Source organism: Plasmodium reichenowi, chromosome 7 (genome assembly GCF_001601855.1).
Source record: "Plasmodium reichenowi strain SY57 chromosome 7, whole genome shotgun sequence".
NCBI lineage: Eukaryota > Apicomplexa > Aconoidasida > Haemosporida > Plasmodiidae > Plasmodium > Plasmodium reichenowi.
The window spans coordinates 578,782-596,281 of NC_033652.1; the positions used below are offsets into that span (position 1 = coordinate 578,782).

Genomic DNA, 17,500 nt, shown 5'->3' on the forward strand with positions numbered 1-17,500 from the left:
TTAATTTTTTTTTTTTTTTTTTTTTTTTTTTTTTTTTGTACCTCCTTTTCAAATGTATCATGTGTTACATATATAGGATATTTATCAGTATTATTTCCTTGATTTATTTGTTCATAATTTTCACTAACAGGTGTAAAAAAAGGCTGGACAATATCTTTAATAGGTTCGTTTACTAATTCATCTTCAGTTATATTTCTTCTTCTCCTTCCTTTATATAGAAAACATGAATAATCTTTAGTATGTTCATTATATGTATATAGATAATTTAAATTTTTAATATTAAGTTTTTGAATTTCATTTTTAATATGTTCAATTTTTTTTTTTTCTTCATTTAATTTATTTTTATCTAACACAAATAATACAATATTATCTAAGTTATCAAAAAGTTCATCTGATATTTCTTTCATTTCTTTTAAAAAACCTGTTACCTTTTTTTTTTTTTCGTACCAGTTAAAATATATATATCCAACTAAACCAATACTTAATAAAGAACACAAATATAATTTCTTATTACTACTTTTATTATTTCCATTCTTATTATTTGTGTTAGTGTTAGTAGTTATATATTTATTATATAATGTATTGCCTTCAAAGGGCTGTTGTTTTTTATGTGGGTATTTTATCATTACACATTTTTCTAACTTACTGTAGATACCATCAAAGTTATAAAAACATCTTTTACTATTTAAAAATATAATATTATTTCCTTTCCTCAACTTATTTATTTTATTCATTTCTTTATTTATAATAAGTTTTTATTAAAAATAGAAACGAAAAAAAATGTAAACATACGATATATAAATAAATAAATAAATATATATATATATATATTATATATATATTATATGTATTTTCTTATAACATTTATGAAAACATTATTATTATAATATTTGTTGCAACATAAATATTGGGAGTTTATATTATAATTTACTTAAAAAAAAAAAAAAAAAAAAAATTTTGTTTTGTTTATTCAATTTTGACGATTATTACAAGATTTACATAAAAATAAGGAGGCATATATATATATATATAATATATATATTTATTGGTAAAAGTAATGAATCTATGGAAAAAAAAAAAAAAAAAAGTGTACCTTCAAAATAATATTGCAAACTATCATCGAATGTAGAAATGTAAAAGGTATATATATTATTATATATATATATATATGTAATACAATACAGATATAAATTTATATTTGATTTTTTTTTTTTTTTTTTTTTTTTTTTCCTCCTCATTACGTTTATTCATCCTAATATATAAAAATTAATAAAGATAAAAATGCTTATATAAACGATATATTTTTTTGTATTATTTTTTAAAAAAAAATAAAAATATATTTATAAATCTAAAATTATACCATTTATAAGAAGCAATATTATATATATATTATATATATATTTTATATGTATAACCTGCTTCAGTAATATATTTTATTTTATTCTTATTTTTTTACTTAATATATATTTTTATTGACGAGAAAAAAAGACGAATATAATATATATATATATATGTATGTATAATATTTAATTATTTATGTAGTAAATGTAATGTTGATTTATAAAAAAAAAAAAAAAAAAAAAAAAACATCAACTTCATTCATATTTCATCATTAAAACTCCAGATATGTTTCGCTCAATCCATTTTTCTTTTCGTTCTCTTGAATTTAACTTTAAGTAGAATATTGGTTCATTATTAGTTAAGGTATATCCTAAGGAGCAATAAAAAAAAAAAAAAAAAAAAAAAAAAAAAAAATATATATATGTATATATATAAAATATAATATACACTATGTATATATGTTTTTATATCTATATTTATTTTATTCCATGAATAAATTATATATATATATATATATATATTTATTTATGTGTGTGTATAATTTTTGATGTGTACCCGATTTATGAATATTTTTATATATGGGACACTTGAATACGTACGAATTTCTCCTTGTATATTTTTGATAGGAAATATTTTTAGTAAGAAAATATATTTTGATGTAAGGCATAGGAGAATATAATTGTATAGATGTAGATTGTTTTATTATCATATTAGTAATATCAAATGTAGCTCCTTCAAGAAAAAAACCACCAATATAATAATGATCTTTATCGTTTATATCGTCTTCATTAAAATATTTTGTTATTTCATATTTTAATTTTATTTTATTAGCATCTACTTTTAATTCTTGGCTAAACTTTTGCCGAATGGCTAACAGTAAACTCTAAAAAATATAAAATATAAACAATATATAAAATATAAACAATATATAAAATATAAACAATATATAAAATATTAAGAACATATAAAATATTAAGAACATATAAAATATTAAGAACATATAAAGCATAAACAACATATTTTATATCCGTTGTGCCCCTGGTTACATAAATTTAAATAAGGTTTGAATATTTTTTGAAGAATTATATGAATCAATATAATACACAAAAAAAATTACATTTATATTGTATATATATATATATATATATATTTTTTTTTTTTTTTTTTTTTCTGATATTACCTTGGGAGATAAAAAAGCTCCTAAATTAAAAATTTTGTTTTTAAAATTCTTTATGTAGTTCTTTATATGTGTAACCTTGACTTGTATAAGTGTAGCATAATGGAATATTTGTAAATTAGAAAAGAAAGAATATGTTATCCATTTTTTAGGTATAGACAAATTAATTAATGAATTATAGGTATGAATAATATTTTTAGAATGTATTTTTTTTTTTTGAACAAAATAGATTATATTAGTAAGATCGTTATATATAATTGTTAATAAATAATTATATTTATCAGCTTCAATTTTTAAGAATGTTATTATAGAACAATTAATATTATTTAGAAATAAATAATTTAATATATTAGTATCTATAAAATTCGGTAAAATATTTTTTAGAATAGTGATAATATAGAAGATATGTATTTGTTGTTGATCATTTATCATTATATTGGATTCTAATCGTTGTAGATTTTTTAATATTTTAAAATTATAATTTTTCATATATAATATATTAAGAGAAGGATGTAAATTAAATATAGAAAAATCAGTTACATATTGTAAAGATTTAATATATCTTAAAAAAATATTTTTATTTGAACTATGAGGACAATAATAATAATTATTAAATTTATATTCATTATTTGAATATGTTATTATTTCATTAATATATTTTTTTAAAATAATATTAAAACATTTTTGATCATTTATATCTATTATTATACCACCATATATTATTTTACCAATTAAATATATTAACAAATTTATATCTATATTTTTATTATGAACAAAATTTATAATATTTTCATTAGCTAATCTTAATTCCATATCTGTAAATTCATAACAATTATTAAATCCTTTATTTTTAAATTTTGTTCTTTCTTGAATTAATGCATGAAAAAAACATAAACTAAAATTTAATTTGTTCATTAATATTTTTTCATTTTCGTTTAATTTTTTTTTTTTTTTCGGTACCATATTTATATCAGCATGTTCACTTTCAGATGTCGTTCCTTTACTGCTTTGGCTACAATTATTTTCATAATCTGATGTGTGAACATTGTTTTTTTTTTCATCATCGTAATTATCACCATCATAATTATCACCATCATAATTATCACCATCATAATTATCACCATCATAATTATCACCATCATAATTATCACCATCATAATTATCATCATCATAATTAACATCACAACTTTTTCTCTCACTACTTTTATTATATCCCATTTTATTATCTCCCTTTTTATTATCCCCACTTTTATTATCTCCCCTTTTGATATCAGCCTGATCAGGGTCATATTTCTTTTCTATTTGATCCTCCTGGTCATCACACACATTTGAATAGATATTCAACAGACAAGATTTCAAATTATATACATTTTCGAAAGTCACCTTAATACATAACTTTAAAAGATAATAAGGAAAATATTCAACCGAACTTGTACTTATCCATATCCTAAATTCAGGATTTGAATATTGTATATTACATGTTTCTATATATTTTTCTATTTCTAATATTAGATGTATATTTAAATGAGCATTTTCTATGAGTACCCAGAATCCATTTTTTATAGAATCATTTAAAATATGAATTAAATAATTTACATCATTTTTATTATATATTATTAAATTATTTTTTCCGGTAATTTTTTCACTTAGAATCATAATTTCGCTAGCTGTACTTAAATGATGTTTAGATAATATTAAAATTAGTTTATATTTAGATGAATGTTCATAACATTTATATAAATCTTTTGTATAACTAGATGTTTGTATATTTAAATATTTATCTATATAATTATTCATATTTAATTTTAAAATATCAAATCTAAATATTTTATATATAATTAATTTTTCAAAGCTAGTTAATAAATTTTTAATATCTTTATGTTGTAAAATAGTATGATCTGTTTTTATATTTCGAAATATATATTCATATTCATTAAGAACTTTTTTAAAAAATTCATAAAATTTTTTTTTTTTTATTAATTTTTTAATACTTAAATATTCTTTTCTATTCATCCATGTTAATTTTTTTGTATCGAAATCAAAAATAAAGTCTGAATCTTCATTTTTATTTTGTTCTTCTTTTTCAAAAATGATATTATTATCAAATGTGTCTATGAAGTCATCTTTTGCGTTTTTCTTTTGCATAACCATGTATTCTATATCCTTCTTTTGGTTTATCCCATTATGATGATCACTAATATGATTACTAATATGATCATCATTATTATCATCATTATTATCATCATTATTATCACCATTATTATCATCATTATTATCATCATTATTATCATCACTATTATCATCATTATTATCATCATTATTATCATCATTATTATCATCATTATTATCATCATTATTATCATCACTATTATCATCACTATTATCATCATTATTATCATCATTATTATCATCATTATTATCATCATTATCATCATTTTTATATTTTTTGTATTTTTTAATCGAATCTGTTTGATCGGAAGAATCCTTTTCGCTACCCTCCGAGGCCAGGCTACACAAAGATACATCATCCAAACCTGAAACACTAGTATCAAATTGTTCACTTTCATATTGATAATTTTCATCAGAAGAACTGTTTTTATTTTCTGAGGGCATATTGTTATGATTATCAGATGCATTTATATAAAGATTAACATTTTTGTGTTCATCATGATGATTTATTTTATTTTTATTTTTTATGTTATATTTTTTTTCTGTTGATTTTGGTTTTTCCATTTTAACAATTTCATTTTTAATATCATAGGTATGAGGAAAATGATCATATATAAGAAAATAATAATCATCATAATCAATGTCTTTTTTATAAATATTTATCATACAAACCATATAGAAGAAAAAAATGAGTTGATGTTTTTCAGATAGTGTTCTTGATAGTTCGTAATGTATTTTTCTAGTGAATATATTTAGGATATCTTTTTTTCTTCTTTCTAATAATTTATTTTCATCAGATTTATCTATACTAATATGTAATAAATTAATAAAAGATAATATAGAGAAATTATAAAAAAAGTTTAAAGTAATCAAATTATTTATACAAATATAAATAACAGAAATATGTTTTGCCATACTCATATAATTATCTCTCATTTTGTTTATTTCTTTTTTATTAATTTTAAATTCTTTAATTTTTTTCTTATTTTCATAAAAAAGATTATTAGCATTTTTTAAAATAATAACAATATCATCATCACATAATATATCTTCTTTATAATTTAAAATATGTAATATTTCTTTTTCTTTTATTATTATTTCATTATTTAAATTATGAATATAATGGATTAAATTGGATCTTTTTTCTTTATAACTTTTAGATAATTTTTCAATTAAATTTTCTAAAAAATATTCTTCTAAAATTTTTAAATTTATATTAAAATCTATTATATTTACATAATTTTGTGTAATATCATCAAATTGAATATTACCATAAACTATAAAATATATATCGAACAATGGGTCTACAGTAATAATCTTGTTGTTGAAATTAACGCAGTTGATTTTTAAATTGTTATTATTATCATCACATTTGTTATTATTATCATCACATTCATTTTTATTATCACCACACTCATTTTTATTATCACCACACTCATTTTTATTATCACCACATTCATTTTTATTATCACCACATTCATTTTTATTATCATCACATTCATTTTTATTATCACCACATTCATTTTTATTATCACCACATTCATTTTTATTATCGTCATTCTGCGAACCCAGGGGAATATCCAAAGGATCGTTTACATAAGATGTCACTTTTTGTTCCCTGTCCTCGTGATCATGAACCATCTCCTCCATTTTGTTCATTTTAATTTTTTGAAAATCATATAATGTTCTATTAATTTTATAATGAAAAAGAGAGGAAAACAAAAGTGTGGAATCATCATAGTGTGTATATATTATAATATTGCCTAGTTGCATTGCTTTTTCTATTTTGTCTATAAAGTTAGAACTATTATTTCTTAATATTTGTACTTCTCTTTTTTTGTGATATAAATTTTTAAGAAAATTAGTTGCAATAAAATGAGGATCAATTAATAAATTATATTTTATACTTTTATTCATTATTATTACGTTTTCAAAGTAATAGGTACTATTAGTTAATCCATATGCTACCCATTTTTCTAAATTAATTTTAGATTCTATAAATTTTGGAATAGATATATTATTAGTATATTTTATATGAAATAAATTTAATATTTTTTTTATTTTTAATTTAATTATTTTTCTATATTCATATGAAAAATGTGATATATAATTTAAAAGACTCGAAACTATAATACAATCACCTATTAATAAATCTCTCTTTTTAATATAAAAATTTTTTTTATCATTCCATTTATGTTCTTGATCTAATAATGATGATAATATAACTTTTGATCTTTTAATTTTTTGTTTTATATTTTCAATTTCTTTAACTAATTCATTATGTTTTATATTAATTTTTTCTTTTTCATTTTCCATTTTATTTAAATTATTATTAACAACAAATAATTCATTTTTACATATATCTAGATGTTCTAACTCTTTATCGATTTCTTTTTCTAACATAAGGACTTCCTCTTTCTTAGGTTCTAATTCTTTATTAATAATAAAATAATGATAAATAGCTAGAATCCATTGACACATGGTCTCACATGCTTTCGAGGCTTTTCTAACAAATTTAGGATTGAAGTTTTTATTTTTTATTAAAGGAGATATTTTTATTATCATCTCTTCTTCAATTAAATTCTTATCATAATGCTTTAAATTATCTAGAAAAACTTTAGAATCTCTAAAAATCGTTTTTTGTGCTAAAATCCAATAATTAACACTTTTAGGTCTGATAATTTTAGATGCTAAATATTTTTCATCCTCTTTTAGAAATGTTAGAATACATTGTATAACCATTACAACAATTGATGGAGGGTTAACAAAGGCTTTTAATTCTCTTAGATGTTCTACTTTTAATTTGTTCAAATTATTTAATGAATCATTCAATAAAGCAAAGCTTTTACTTATTTCTTCATTTACAACATTTTTTAAATTAGTTATATTTTTTATTTTATTTTTCACATCATTTTCTTTTTTTTTTATTTCAGATTGTTTAATATATGCATCTTTTGTATCTCTTTCAATTTCATTGACCTTTTTTTTCATTTCAATATTAGTACTATTTAAGATGGGTTGAATATTTAATAAATTATTTTTCATAATTTTTATATCCTCTTCACATTGATGTAATTTATGTAATGCTTTACTATATAAATCAATATGTTTATCATATTCTTTTTTTTTAATAAAAAATAAATAATCAAAATGCTCAAGAAAATGTAAATATTTATTTGAATTAATGCATACATTAATACCTTTTTCATTCAAATATTTTTTAGATAACATTATTATTTCTTTATGTATCCTAATAAATATCTTATTATCAATTATTTTTTCTAGACATTTCATATCTTCTTCTTGTTTTATCATTTCTATATCAACTTGTAGAAGTTCTTCATTTTTAATTTGATGATTACATATATTTGCTGGGCGTGTATTATATGTCTTAATAAGATCACTATGATCGTTTGTATTATTACATGGGTTATTCGTATTATAACCTTTAATATTTGTCATATCATTAGTATCTTCTTTATTCAAATTAATATTATTATCCCCTTCATCCTTTATGTGCTCTTTATTATTTTCGTCTCTATCTATTTTACTACTACCAACATGAGCATTATATTGGTTGTTATTATGAATATTATCAACATGTTTGGAATTTATTTGATTTCTTTTTTTTATAATTTTATTATCATGTAAATGGTTATCTTTTAATATAACATTTTTCTCCTTGTCAATAATGTTATTATGATTTTTATTTATTTGTTTATCTGAAATGTTATTTATATGGTCCTTAAGATGACCCTTTATATTTTTATTTGTATCTAAATTTTTATTTGTATCTAAATTTTTATTTGTATCTAAATTTTTATTTGTATCTAAATTTTTATTTGTATCTAAATTTTTATTTGTATCTAAATTTTTATTTGTATCTATATTTTTATTTGCATCTATATTTTTATTTGTATCTAAATTTTTATTTGCATCTATATTTTTATTTGTATCTAAATTTTTATTTGTATCTAAATTTTTATTTGTATGTAAATTTTTATTTGCATCTTTGTGATTATGTTCCTTAGAAGGCATGTTAAACATTTTAATTTTACATTCTTGTGAGTGGTTAATAAAAAAATTTTGAGTAATTATATGCAATCCGTCATTATTATTTTCCTCAAAATATATGATATAAGAATTTTTTAATATATAAGGATATTTATGAATTTGATAAGATGTGTTTAATGAAATACTTAGATTAACATGAAAATTTTGTTTGATTGTGTTTTTATAAATATTATATATATTCGTTATATTTCTTACGAGTTGATGTTGATCACATTTATTTTTACATTCATTAAATATATGTTTGAAATTTTCTTGTGTATATAATAAATAACTATCATGATAATTATATATATTATTTAGATTTTCTAAAATATAAGATAGATTATTATAATTTTTATCGTTTAAATAATATATACATTTTTTTTCATATATAGCACAATCGAATAGACATCTTTTAATTTCTTCTTTGAAATTTTTTTTTTTACTATTTTTATTTAATTCTGATATTATTAAATTTTTATTAATAATATAGGAACATATTTTGGTTACATTTTTTTTTATACTATCATTTATTCCTATAGATATAATATGAGAATTATCTATCATAAAAGTTTTGGTTATTTTACATATATATATTAAAATATTGTCAAATATAATTAAATTAAGTTTTTCATTATTACTATATTCAGATATATAAGTATGTATACAATTATATAAATCATTTATATCATAAACTTGTTCATATATCTTTTGATATAAATTTAGAAAATTACAAAATAATAAATTATCATATGTATTTATAAAATGATTATTTGTATCTTCTTCATGAAAATATCTTTTAAAATGCTCCTTAATAATTTCTGTACATTTTTTTTTTTTTTTTTTTGAAAGAAAACTTTCAACGTAGAAAGATTTATTTTCATATAAAAAATATAAAAGCATTTGTTCTTTTCTAATATTAATATTTTTGGATAGGTATGATATATATTTAAATATATTTTTCATATTATTAATATTCCAGAAATGTAGAAACAGTTCATCTACCTCTTTATTTTTATATTCAGAATAGGGTATATAGTTATAACTACCACAAGAATGTTTCTTCATTTTATTATTATTATTATTATTGCTTTTGTTACTATCCACTTTGTTGTCATATTTCATATACTTTATGGATTTATAAATATCTATTTGCATGTGGACTAAGTTTGGTATTAAACTTTTAATATTTATATCATAAACATTAAATAGACAATTCAAATAATTAAAGAATATATTATATATTTCTTTATAATTATAATTATTATAATATATAATATTAAAATTATTATAAAGACGACTATTATTACTAGTACTATATGAATTATTCATTGTACCTATACATGTTATATCTTCTATATATTTATAATTTAAATTATCATCAATAAAATATTTATAATTAAATAACATTCTCAAAAATTCATGACAAGATAATGAATGACTATTTTTAACACCTCCAATATTTGTTTCAATATTTATATCATCAATATAAAAAATACATATACGATTATTTGGAGTTCCATAATAATTATTTCTTCTTTTTATTAATTTAGATTCTATATGATTTCTAACATGTTTACTTTTAGTACTATTGGAAAAAAAAAATTCCACTGTAAAAAATTTATCTTTAGCTATTACTTTTTTTAAAAAATAATCAACACTTAAAGTTTTACCTATATTACTACATCCTCCTATGATAATGTTTTTTTTATTTTTTATAAATATATCAATATTGTATAATACAGATATATGTTTCTTTTGTTTAACCATAATATCGCTATTATTCATATAATCATCTATGCATGTAAATTTATTCTCACTATGATTTAAGTGGCTAAAAACGTTTTTTTGATAATTGAAATAATAATTAAATAAATTAATTTCTAGTTTAACTTTTTCAAAAATGTTTTTTTCACCCTTTACCATATCATCATCAAGACCGTCATCATAAGCACCATCATGACCATTATCATGACCATTATCATGACCATCATCATAATCATCATCATAATCATAATCATCATCATCACCATCATCATCATAATATTTATCTTCTTTATATTTTTTTGTGTGTATATTATTTCCTTCTTTTTCCCTTTCCATTGTGATATGTGTGTTTCCATTTTGCTCTTCATTATTATTGATGAATAACAAAGTACTTGATTTTTTTGATACATCCTTTGATATTTCAAAATTCGTATGGTCTTTCTTTTTTTCTTTTGACGACTCAGTTAAATTATAGATATCATTGTAATAATTAACATTATTCAGAATATCATCTACACTTTCTTCATAACTATATTTTTTTATGTAATCATCATAATTATGGTAATTATTATTATTATGATCATTAATAATATCCTTATTAATATAATCCCTTTTAATATCATCCCTTTTAATGTCATCCCTTTTAATATCATCTTTTATATAAGATTGAATTTTTTTTCTCCTACATGTTTGTTTTTTCTTACCTTTCCTTTTTAAATATCTCTGATCATTACTACTATTTGAATCTGAACTATAATTCCCATAACACTTTTGAAAAAAGTCATTATTATTTCCATCTATATTTATATCATAATTTTTATATAAATTTTTATACTTTTTACAATTTTTTATATAATAATCATATATATTATCTAAGCTCTCATAATATTTATCAATATTTTTATTCTTCTCATTATATATATCTATATCAGAATTACAGCTGCTTTCATCTGAAAAATATGGACACATATTATTTTTTATCAATGTATCTTTTTCTATAATATGTGTTTTATTGATTGTATTCATTTCCTCATCTTTACCATCATATATTTTTTCTTTATTATCATTTTGTGCTTGTAAATTATTATTCCTTGTATTATTCATATATTTACAATTGTTGTTCTTAATCATGTGCGTGTCCATAATGTCTGTTGTTTTGGTATGGTTATTATTAATATTTTTTGTGGAGCTTGTATCTAAATCTGATCTTATGGCAGGATATATATTTTTTACATCACCTGTATTTTTCACATCACCTGTATTTTTCACATCACCTGTATTTTTTACATCACCTACATTTTTTACATCACCTACATTTTTTACATCTCCTACATTTTTTACATCACCTACATTTTTTATAACATCATTCATATTTTTCAACACACTGCTTACATTTTTGATGTCCATTTGATTCTGCTGTTCATTGGTTTCTTTTCCATCAAATGAGGAACGCGAAAGATCTGTAGTTTTCTTTTCTTTTTTTTTGTTTTTGTTTTTTTTATTATTTTCATTTATCTGTCTGATATCAATTATTCTCCCTTCTAACGTTTCGAATGTTATCTTTAAATTATATTTTAAAATATTAGAACATAGAAAGTCATTAAATATTTTCCTTCCCCTTTTATATGTATTTGAACCAACAGACCATATTAAAGAATAGATAAATATACAAGTGATAAATTTTTGGAATTGCTCCGTTTTAATATTTGGATCTGTAATTTCGAACGTACAATATGATAAGAGACTATCTAAACATTTAATAAAAGAAATACAATAATAATACTCATTAAATGTATATACAAATAAATTATTAATACATATAAATAATACACTTTTATAAAAAAATACAAGAAATAAATTTAATAAAATATGTTTATGAATAATATCAAAATTATTTGATAATTTATTTATATATGAACATATATAAGATGCAATATTTAAATCATATGTATTTAATATTATTAAACCACATCTACTTATAGTAGCCATCGTTATATTTTTTAAATTATATGTTTCCATAATAAAATGTGTATGATTATATATAGGAATAATATCACATTTTGATAAACATAAAATTTTGGATTCATCTAAAACAGAATTTAAATTTTCTATCCATAAAGAATGTAAATAACAATCAAAATATATTATATTTAAATAATTTTCTGTATTATTATAAGTTGTATTGATTTCTAAAATTTTTTTAGTTAATATTCCATGTACCCATTTATTTGAAACTTCTTCATAAAATCCTAAGAGATCTTTTTCTTTTACAACATTAGCATTAATTATATAATCATTTATTTTTGTTTTAATAATTTCTCTATCATTAATTGTATTAATAGTTCTACTTAATATTTTATAAGATGTTGTTTTTGATAAAGGATAAGATAAAAATAATATACCAGTATGAAAATTTATCATATTATATAATTGAATTAATTTGGTAATATATCTATCTGTACACACATAATTTAATTCTAACATTTTTTTTTTTAACATACCTTTTAAATAATCTTCTATTATTTCTTTTTTATGTAAAAATTTCCTTTTTTTTATATTCATTTTTATATTTTTCATATCATTTATATTATTATTATTATTATTATTATTATTTAATATATCTATCTTATTATTTTCAGAATTATCCTTTTTTGTAAAATCAGGCTCTTTTCTTTTACATAATAATGTTTCTTTATTCCTTGAAACTTCATCATTTAATATTTGATAATTTGATACATCACCTATATCGTATATATGATTTTTTTTTTTTGTCAAAATGTTTGATCTATTTAAATTAGTAATATCCTTATTTGTTATTTCTTTTGTATCAAAATAACTATCATCATTTTTTTTATAATTGTCTTTATTATTATATTCTTTGTATTGTATTCTTTCATTTTGAATTCCTTCTTCCTTCATTTTTTTCTTCGATATTTTCTTTTTCTCATCATTTATATTTGAATAAAAGCTTTTTAAATACATCAAAATGCTGTTATCATTATTACGATTATTTGATAAAATATTTTTTAAGTTGACACCTTTTTCTTCTTTTCTTGAATTATTTAATGATTGGTTATATGTATATAATTCATAAAAAATATTTTTCAAAATTTGTAGGAAAAGGTAAATATCGTTTTTTACTATGGAAGGCATGATGCATTCGATGATGGCTATAAATAAAAATTTATATTCATGATAAATGCTGCACTTATAATTATTATCATCATCATCATCATCATCATCATTATCATCATTTTTATCATCATTTTTATCATCATTTTTATCATCATCATTATCATCATTTTTATCATCATCATTATCATCATTTTTATCATCATCAGTATCATCATTTTTATCATTATTATTACCCTCGTCTGTCTTGTCCTCTTTAATTTTCCCCATAACATACGTTATCTTCTTAACAGTCCTCAAATCATACTTGTAATGCTTCTGGTTACTCAAATTATGCTCACATAGATCAAATAATAAAAGTATTTTTTTAGACAATATTTTGCTGTACTTATATCCATTGGAATATAACATAACTTGTACGATTGTAAAAAAATCAGGTTTTATAAAATGAAAAGATCGAAATAATGATTTTATATTATTTGGTAATTCACTTCTACCTTTATAAAAAGGATTAATAATTATGAATATATTAAATTCTTCATTAATGTTTATATATTTCCCTTCAAAAAATAACAATTTTTTTTTTTTTTTAGAAATGAGACTTTTTTTTTCATTAAGATTTAATTTATTATAATTATTATTTATATTATTTGATTTATTTGGTTTTTTATATATTTCTTTCTCATCATCATTATTATTCTTTATATATTCATTTGTATTATTATTGAAATTATTTATATTATCTGGAGCGTTCATTTTATTTATTCTATTTATTTTATGTAATCCTCCTTCCCTTTTTGGATCCTCATTTTTATAATCCAAAGAAAGGTCATTCAGACAATGAACACCTGTAATGTTATTTTTTCTTTTATTTTGTCTTATAATTGTTTTATGATGATTTTTTTTTTTCATATGATTCATAAGAAATTTTTTTGATTTTGCATTAAATAAATTACATAATTGTTGAGCTAGAACACTGAGAGCTTCTATAGATATTCTATTAAATTCATCGAAGCAAAAAAAAATTCCATTGGTTGCTATTCCAAAAAATAGATTTTTCAAGAATTCAAAATTTATATTACTACTACAATTATATACAAAATAGAACTTGCCTACAAATTTTGAGAAATATTTTGTAGTTTCTGTTTTTCCTGTACCAGCTAATCCAACAGAACAAACACCCAATTTAGAACTATAAGAATGTAATATAGATATAAAATATTTATTTATTAAATTGGTTAATATAATTTGATTATCATTATGAATATATTCATATCCATATATATGTGATTCATTTAAATATTTTACATATAAATTTTTATTATAATAAAAATATTTTAATTGTATTAACCAATTAAAATTATTACAATCATTAACTTTTTTTTTAATTAATTCTTGTACTATATCTCTATTGTGAACTAGCGAAATTATAAGTGTATGTAATAAGACACTTTTTTTTTTATCTACTTTATTTATTATATTTATATATTCATATAATTCTTCATTTAATATTTTTTTATATTTATTCAAATTATTATATTTCAAAAATAATTCCACTAAATTAGACCAAAATAAATTCTTTATTATAAGAACAAATTGACTATTTCTATTTAAGCAAAATATAATCTTTTTATTTATTGTTTCATATGATATATTATTATGAACTGATGAATCTTTTTCTTTATAATTTTTCATTCTCATATTATTTTGTGTAGAAGAATACTTTTCTTTTCGATTACTTTTTTCTACATTATATTTGTTATTATGATGATGATCATTACTATTATTATTATTATTATTATTATTATTATTATTATTATTACTATTATTACTATTGTTACTGTCTTTTGTTTGATGATAAGACTTGTTGTAATTATCATAAAATTTATTCTCCTTTTCATTAGATATAGGTGAAGTAACATAAGATGAATCTGAAGAATTAGACATATCAGATGTACATGACATATTAGATGAATATGAAAAATATTCTGATGAATTATAATTATAATTATAATTACAATGATCACTACTTTTTTGTTGATATTTATCAGAAGACAATTTTTTATGGTTATATGATTTTCTATGAGATGAATTTCGGAATTCATTATTTTTTAAAAAATCATCTTCTTTTATATCTATCAAATTTTTATATTCAATTAAATTTTCATATATTTGTTTTTTTACACTAGAAAACATTTCTTTTTCTACTTGTAATAATATTTCTGTTATTTCTTTTTTTTCAATTTCTATTTCATTACATAATAATAATTCTTCGCCCCTTTGAGATTTAAAGGAAACTATATATCCATTTACTATTACAAGCTTATATATACTATTAAAAATTTTAAAAAGATAAGTATTAATTTGATCATTTATATTAGAAGATATTAAATTTATTAAATCATCTGTACTTAAAAAATAAAAACGATTAAATATTTCTCTCTTTAAATCTAAATATTCATTTATACTTTTTAATAAAAAATTCAAACTGTTATACAACTCTCCTAGTTTCTCTTTTGTATCTTTCCTTGTGCAGAACTTTTCAAGTTTCTTATCTTCTTCTATAACTTTGTACATATTCAAGAAATTACTGTGGATTAATTTGTATCTACAAGAAACGACCCAATAAGGTAATAAAATAAAGAGAAAAAAAATATGTGGGTGGATATCTTGATGGTATACGGTTGGTTAACAAACTGTATACATAAACATAATTATATAAATAAATAAATAAATAAATATATATATATATATATATGTATGTATATATATATATATAATTATGTTCTTATTTATGTTTATATTCTCCCTCTTACTTTTTCGATTCATTGATCAACTGCTTAGATATATCCGTCAAAATAAATATCCTACTCAGATATAAGAACAAATTCTGACTTTTCTTTAAAGTATTTATAATAGCATTAGCATTTATCATCATGTTTTGATTATTTATTATGTCTATATGATATATTTCATATATATTTATAATTAGTAGATTCTGATTTAACACAAGATTTTCTTCTATTTTTGTTAATATTTCATTTAAATTAGAAATTATAAATATTTTATTGTTTTCTTCATGTTTCATTTGAAATATTATTTTACTAAAGTTATTTTTTATTTTATATAAAAACTATAAACAGAAAAAAGATAGGTACATTTTTTTTTTTTTTTTTTTTTTTTGTGTGTGTGTGTGTGTCCACATGATTAAGAATTATTTAATTTTTCAAAATGATAATTACAGTGCTAACTATATATCTTATACCTTTAAATATAATATTATATTACTTCTGTTAATATTTCATTTATTTATTATTACCTTTTCGATTGCATTTTCCTTATTTGCCTTCTCACAAATATTAATAATACTAGTAATTTTATTATTAATGTTTAATTTTAATAATTCGTTAAACGTTATATTATTGAAGTCGATGTTTTTTTTCTCGTCAATGATCTGAGCTATCTATATCGAAATAAAATCATATTCACAAAAAATGAATGATTGAATAAAAATACATATTTGTATATATATATATATATATTGCACCATTTTTTTTATTTTATGTGTCTAGTTTTTTTATTTATTATTATATTTTTTTTTTTTTTTTACCTGATTTTTGTGCCTGTCCTTAATGCTAGGTTTTCTCAAAGATATTAATAGGGACACATATGAATTGAAAAATTGCAATTTCTCGTTCATCTTTTTAATTAGACTATTTTTATTTTTATAATATTCATTAGCATGTTTATTAATTTTATTCATATTTTTTAAAATCAAATTGAAATCATCTTCTATTTTTTTATGATTTAATGAATTGATTTTTTTTTCGAACCGTTCATCCATGGACTTTATGCTTTTGT

The 17,500-nt window shown here is 19.3% G+C and overlaps 2 protein-coding genes across 2 annotated transcripts in view; both read right to left on the reverse strand.

Annotated features, from left to right (window-relative positions):
- Nucleotides 1–734, reverse strand: part of PRSY57_0715200 (thioredoxin-like protein) — a gene marked incomplete at both ends in the record, with an annotated part of 2,601 nt that extends 1,867 nt beyond the window's left edge. Inside the window, one exon of the mRNA XM_020114664.1 lies at nucleotides 42–734. Coding sequence (XP_019970621.1) covers nucleotides 42–734 — 693 coding nt within the window. The remainder of the gene's footprint in view (nucleotides 1–41) is intronic.
- An 861-nt stretch (nucleotides 735–1,595) lies between these two features.
- Nucleotides 1,596–17,500, reverse strand: part of PRSY57_0715300 (dynein heavy chain, putative) — a gene marked incomplete at both ends in the record, with an annotated part of 19,437 nt that continues 3,532 nt past the window's right edge. Inside the window, 6 exons of the mRNA XM_020114665.1 lie at nucleotides 1,596–1,711; nucleotides 1,897–2,224; nucleotides 2,741–16,247; nucleotides 16,456–16,772; nucleotides 16,959–17,102; nucleotides 17,250–17,500. The exon at nucleotides 17,250–17,500 is cut by the window's right edge and continues 34 nt beyond it. Of these exons, the coding sequence (XP_019970622.1) occupies nucleotides 1,596–1,711; nucleotides 1,897–2,224; nucleotides 2,741–16,247; nucleotides 16,456–16,772; nucleotides 16,959–17,102; nucleotides 17,250–17,500 (14,663 nt within the window). The remainder of the gene's footprint in view (nucleotides 1,712–1,896; nucleotides 2,225–2,740; nucleotides 16,248–16,455; nucleotides 16,773–16,958; nucleotides 17,103–17,249) is intronic.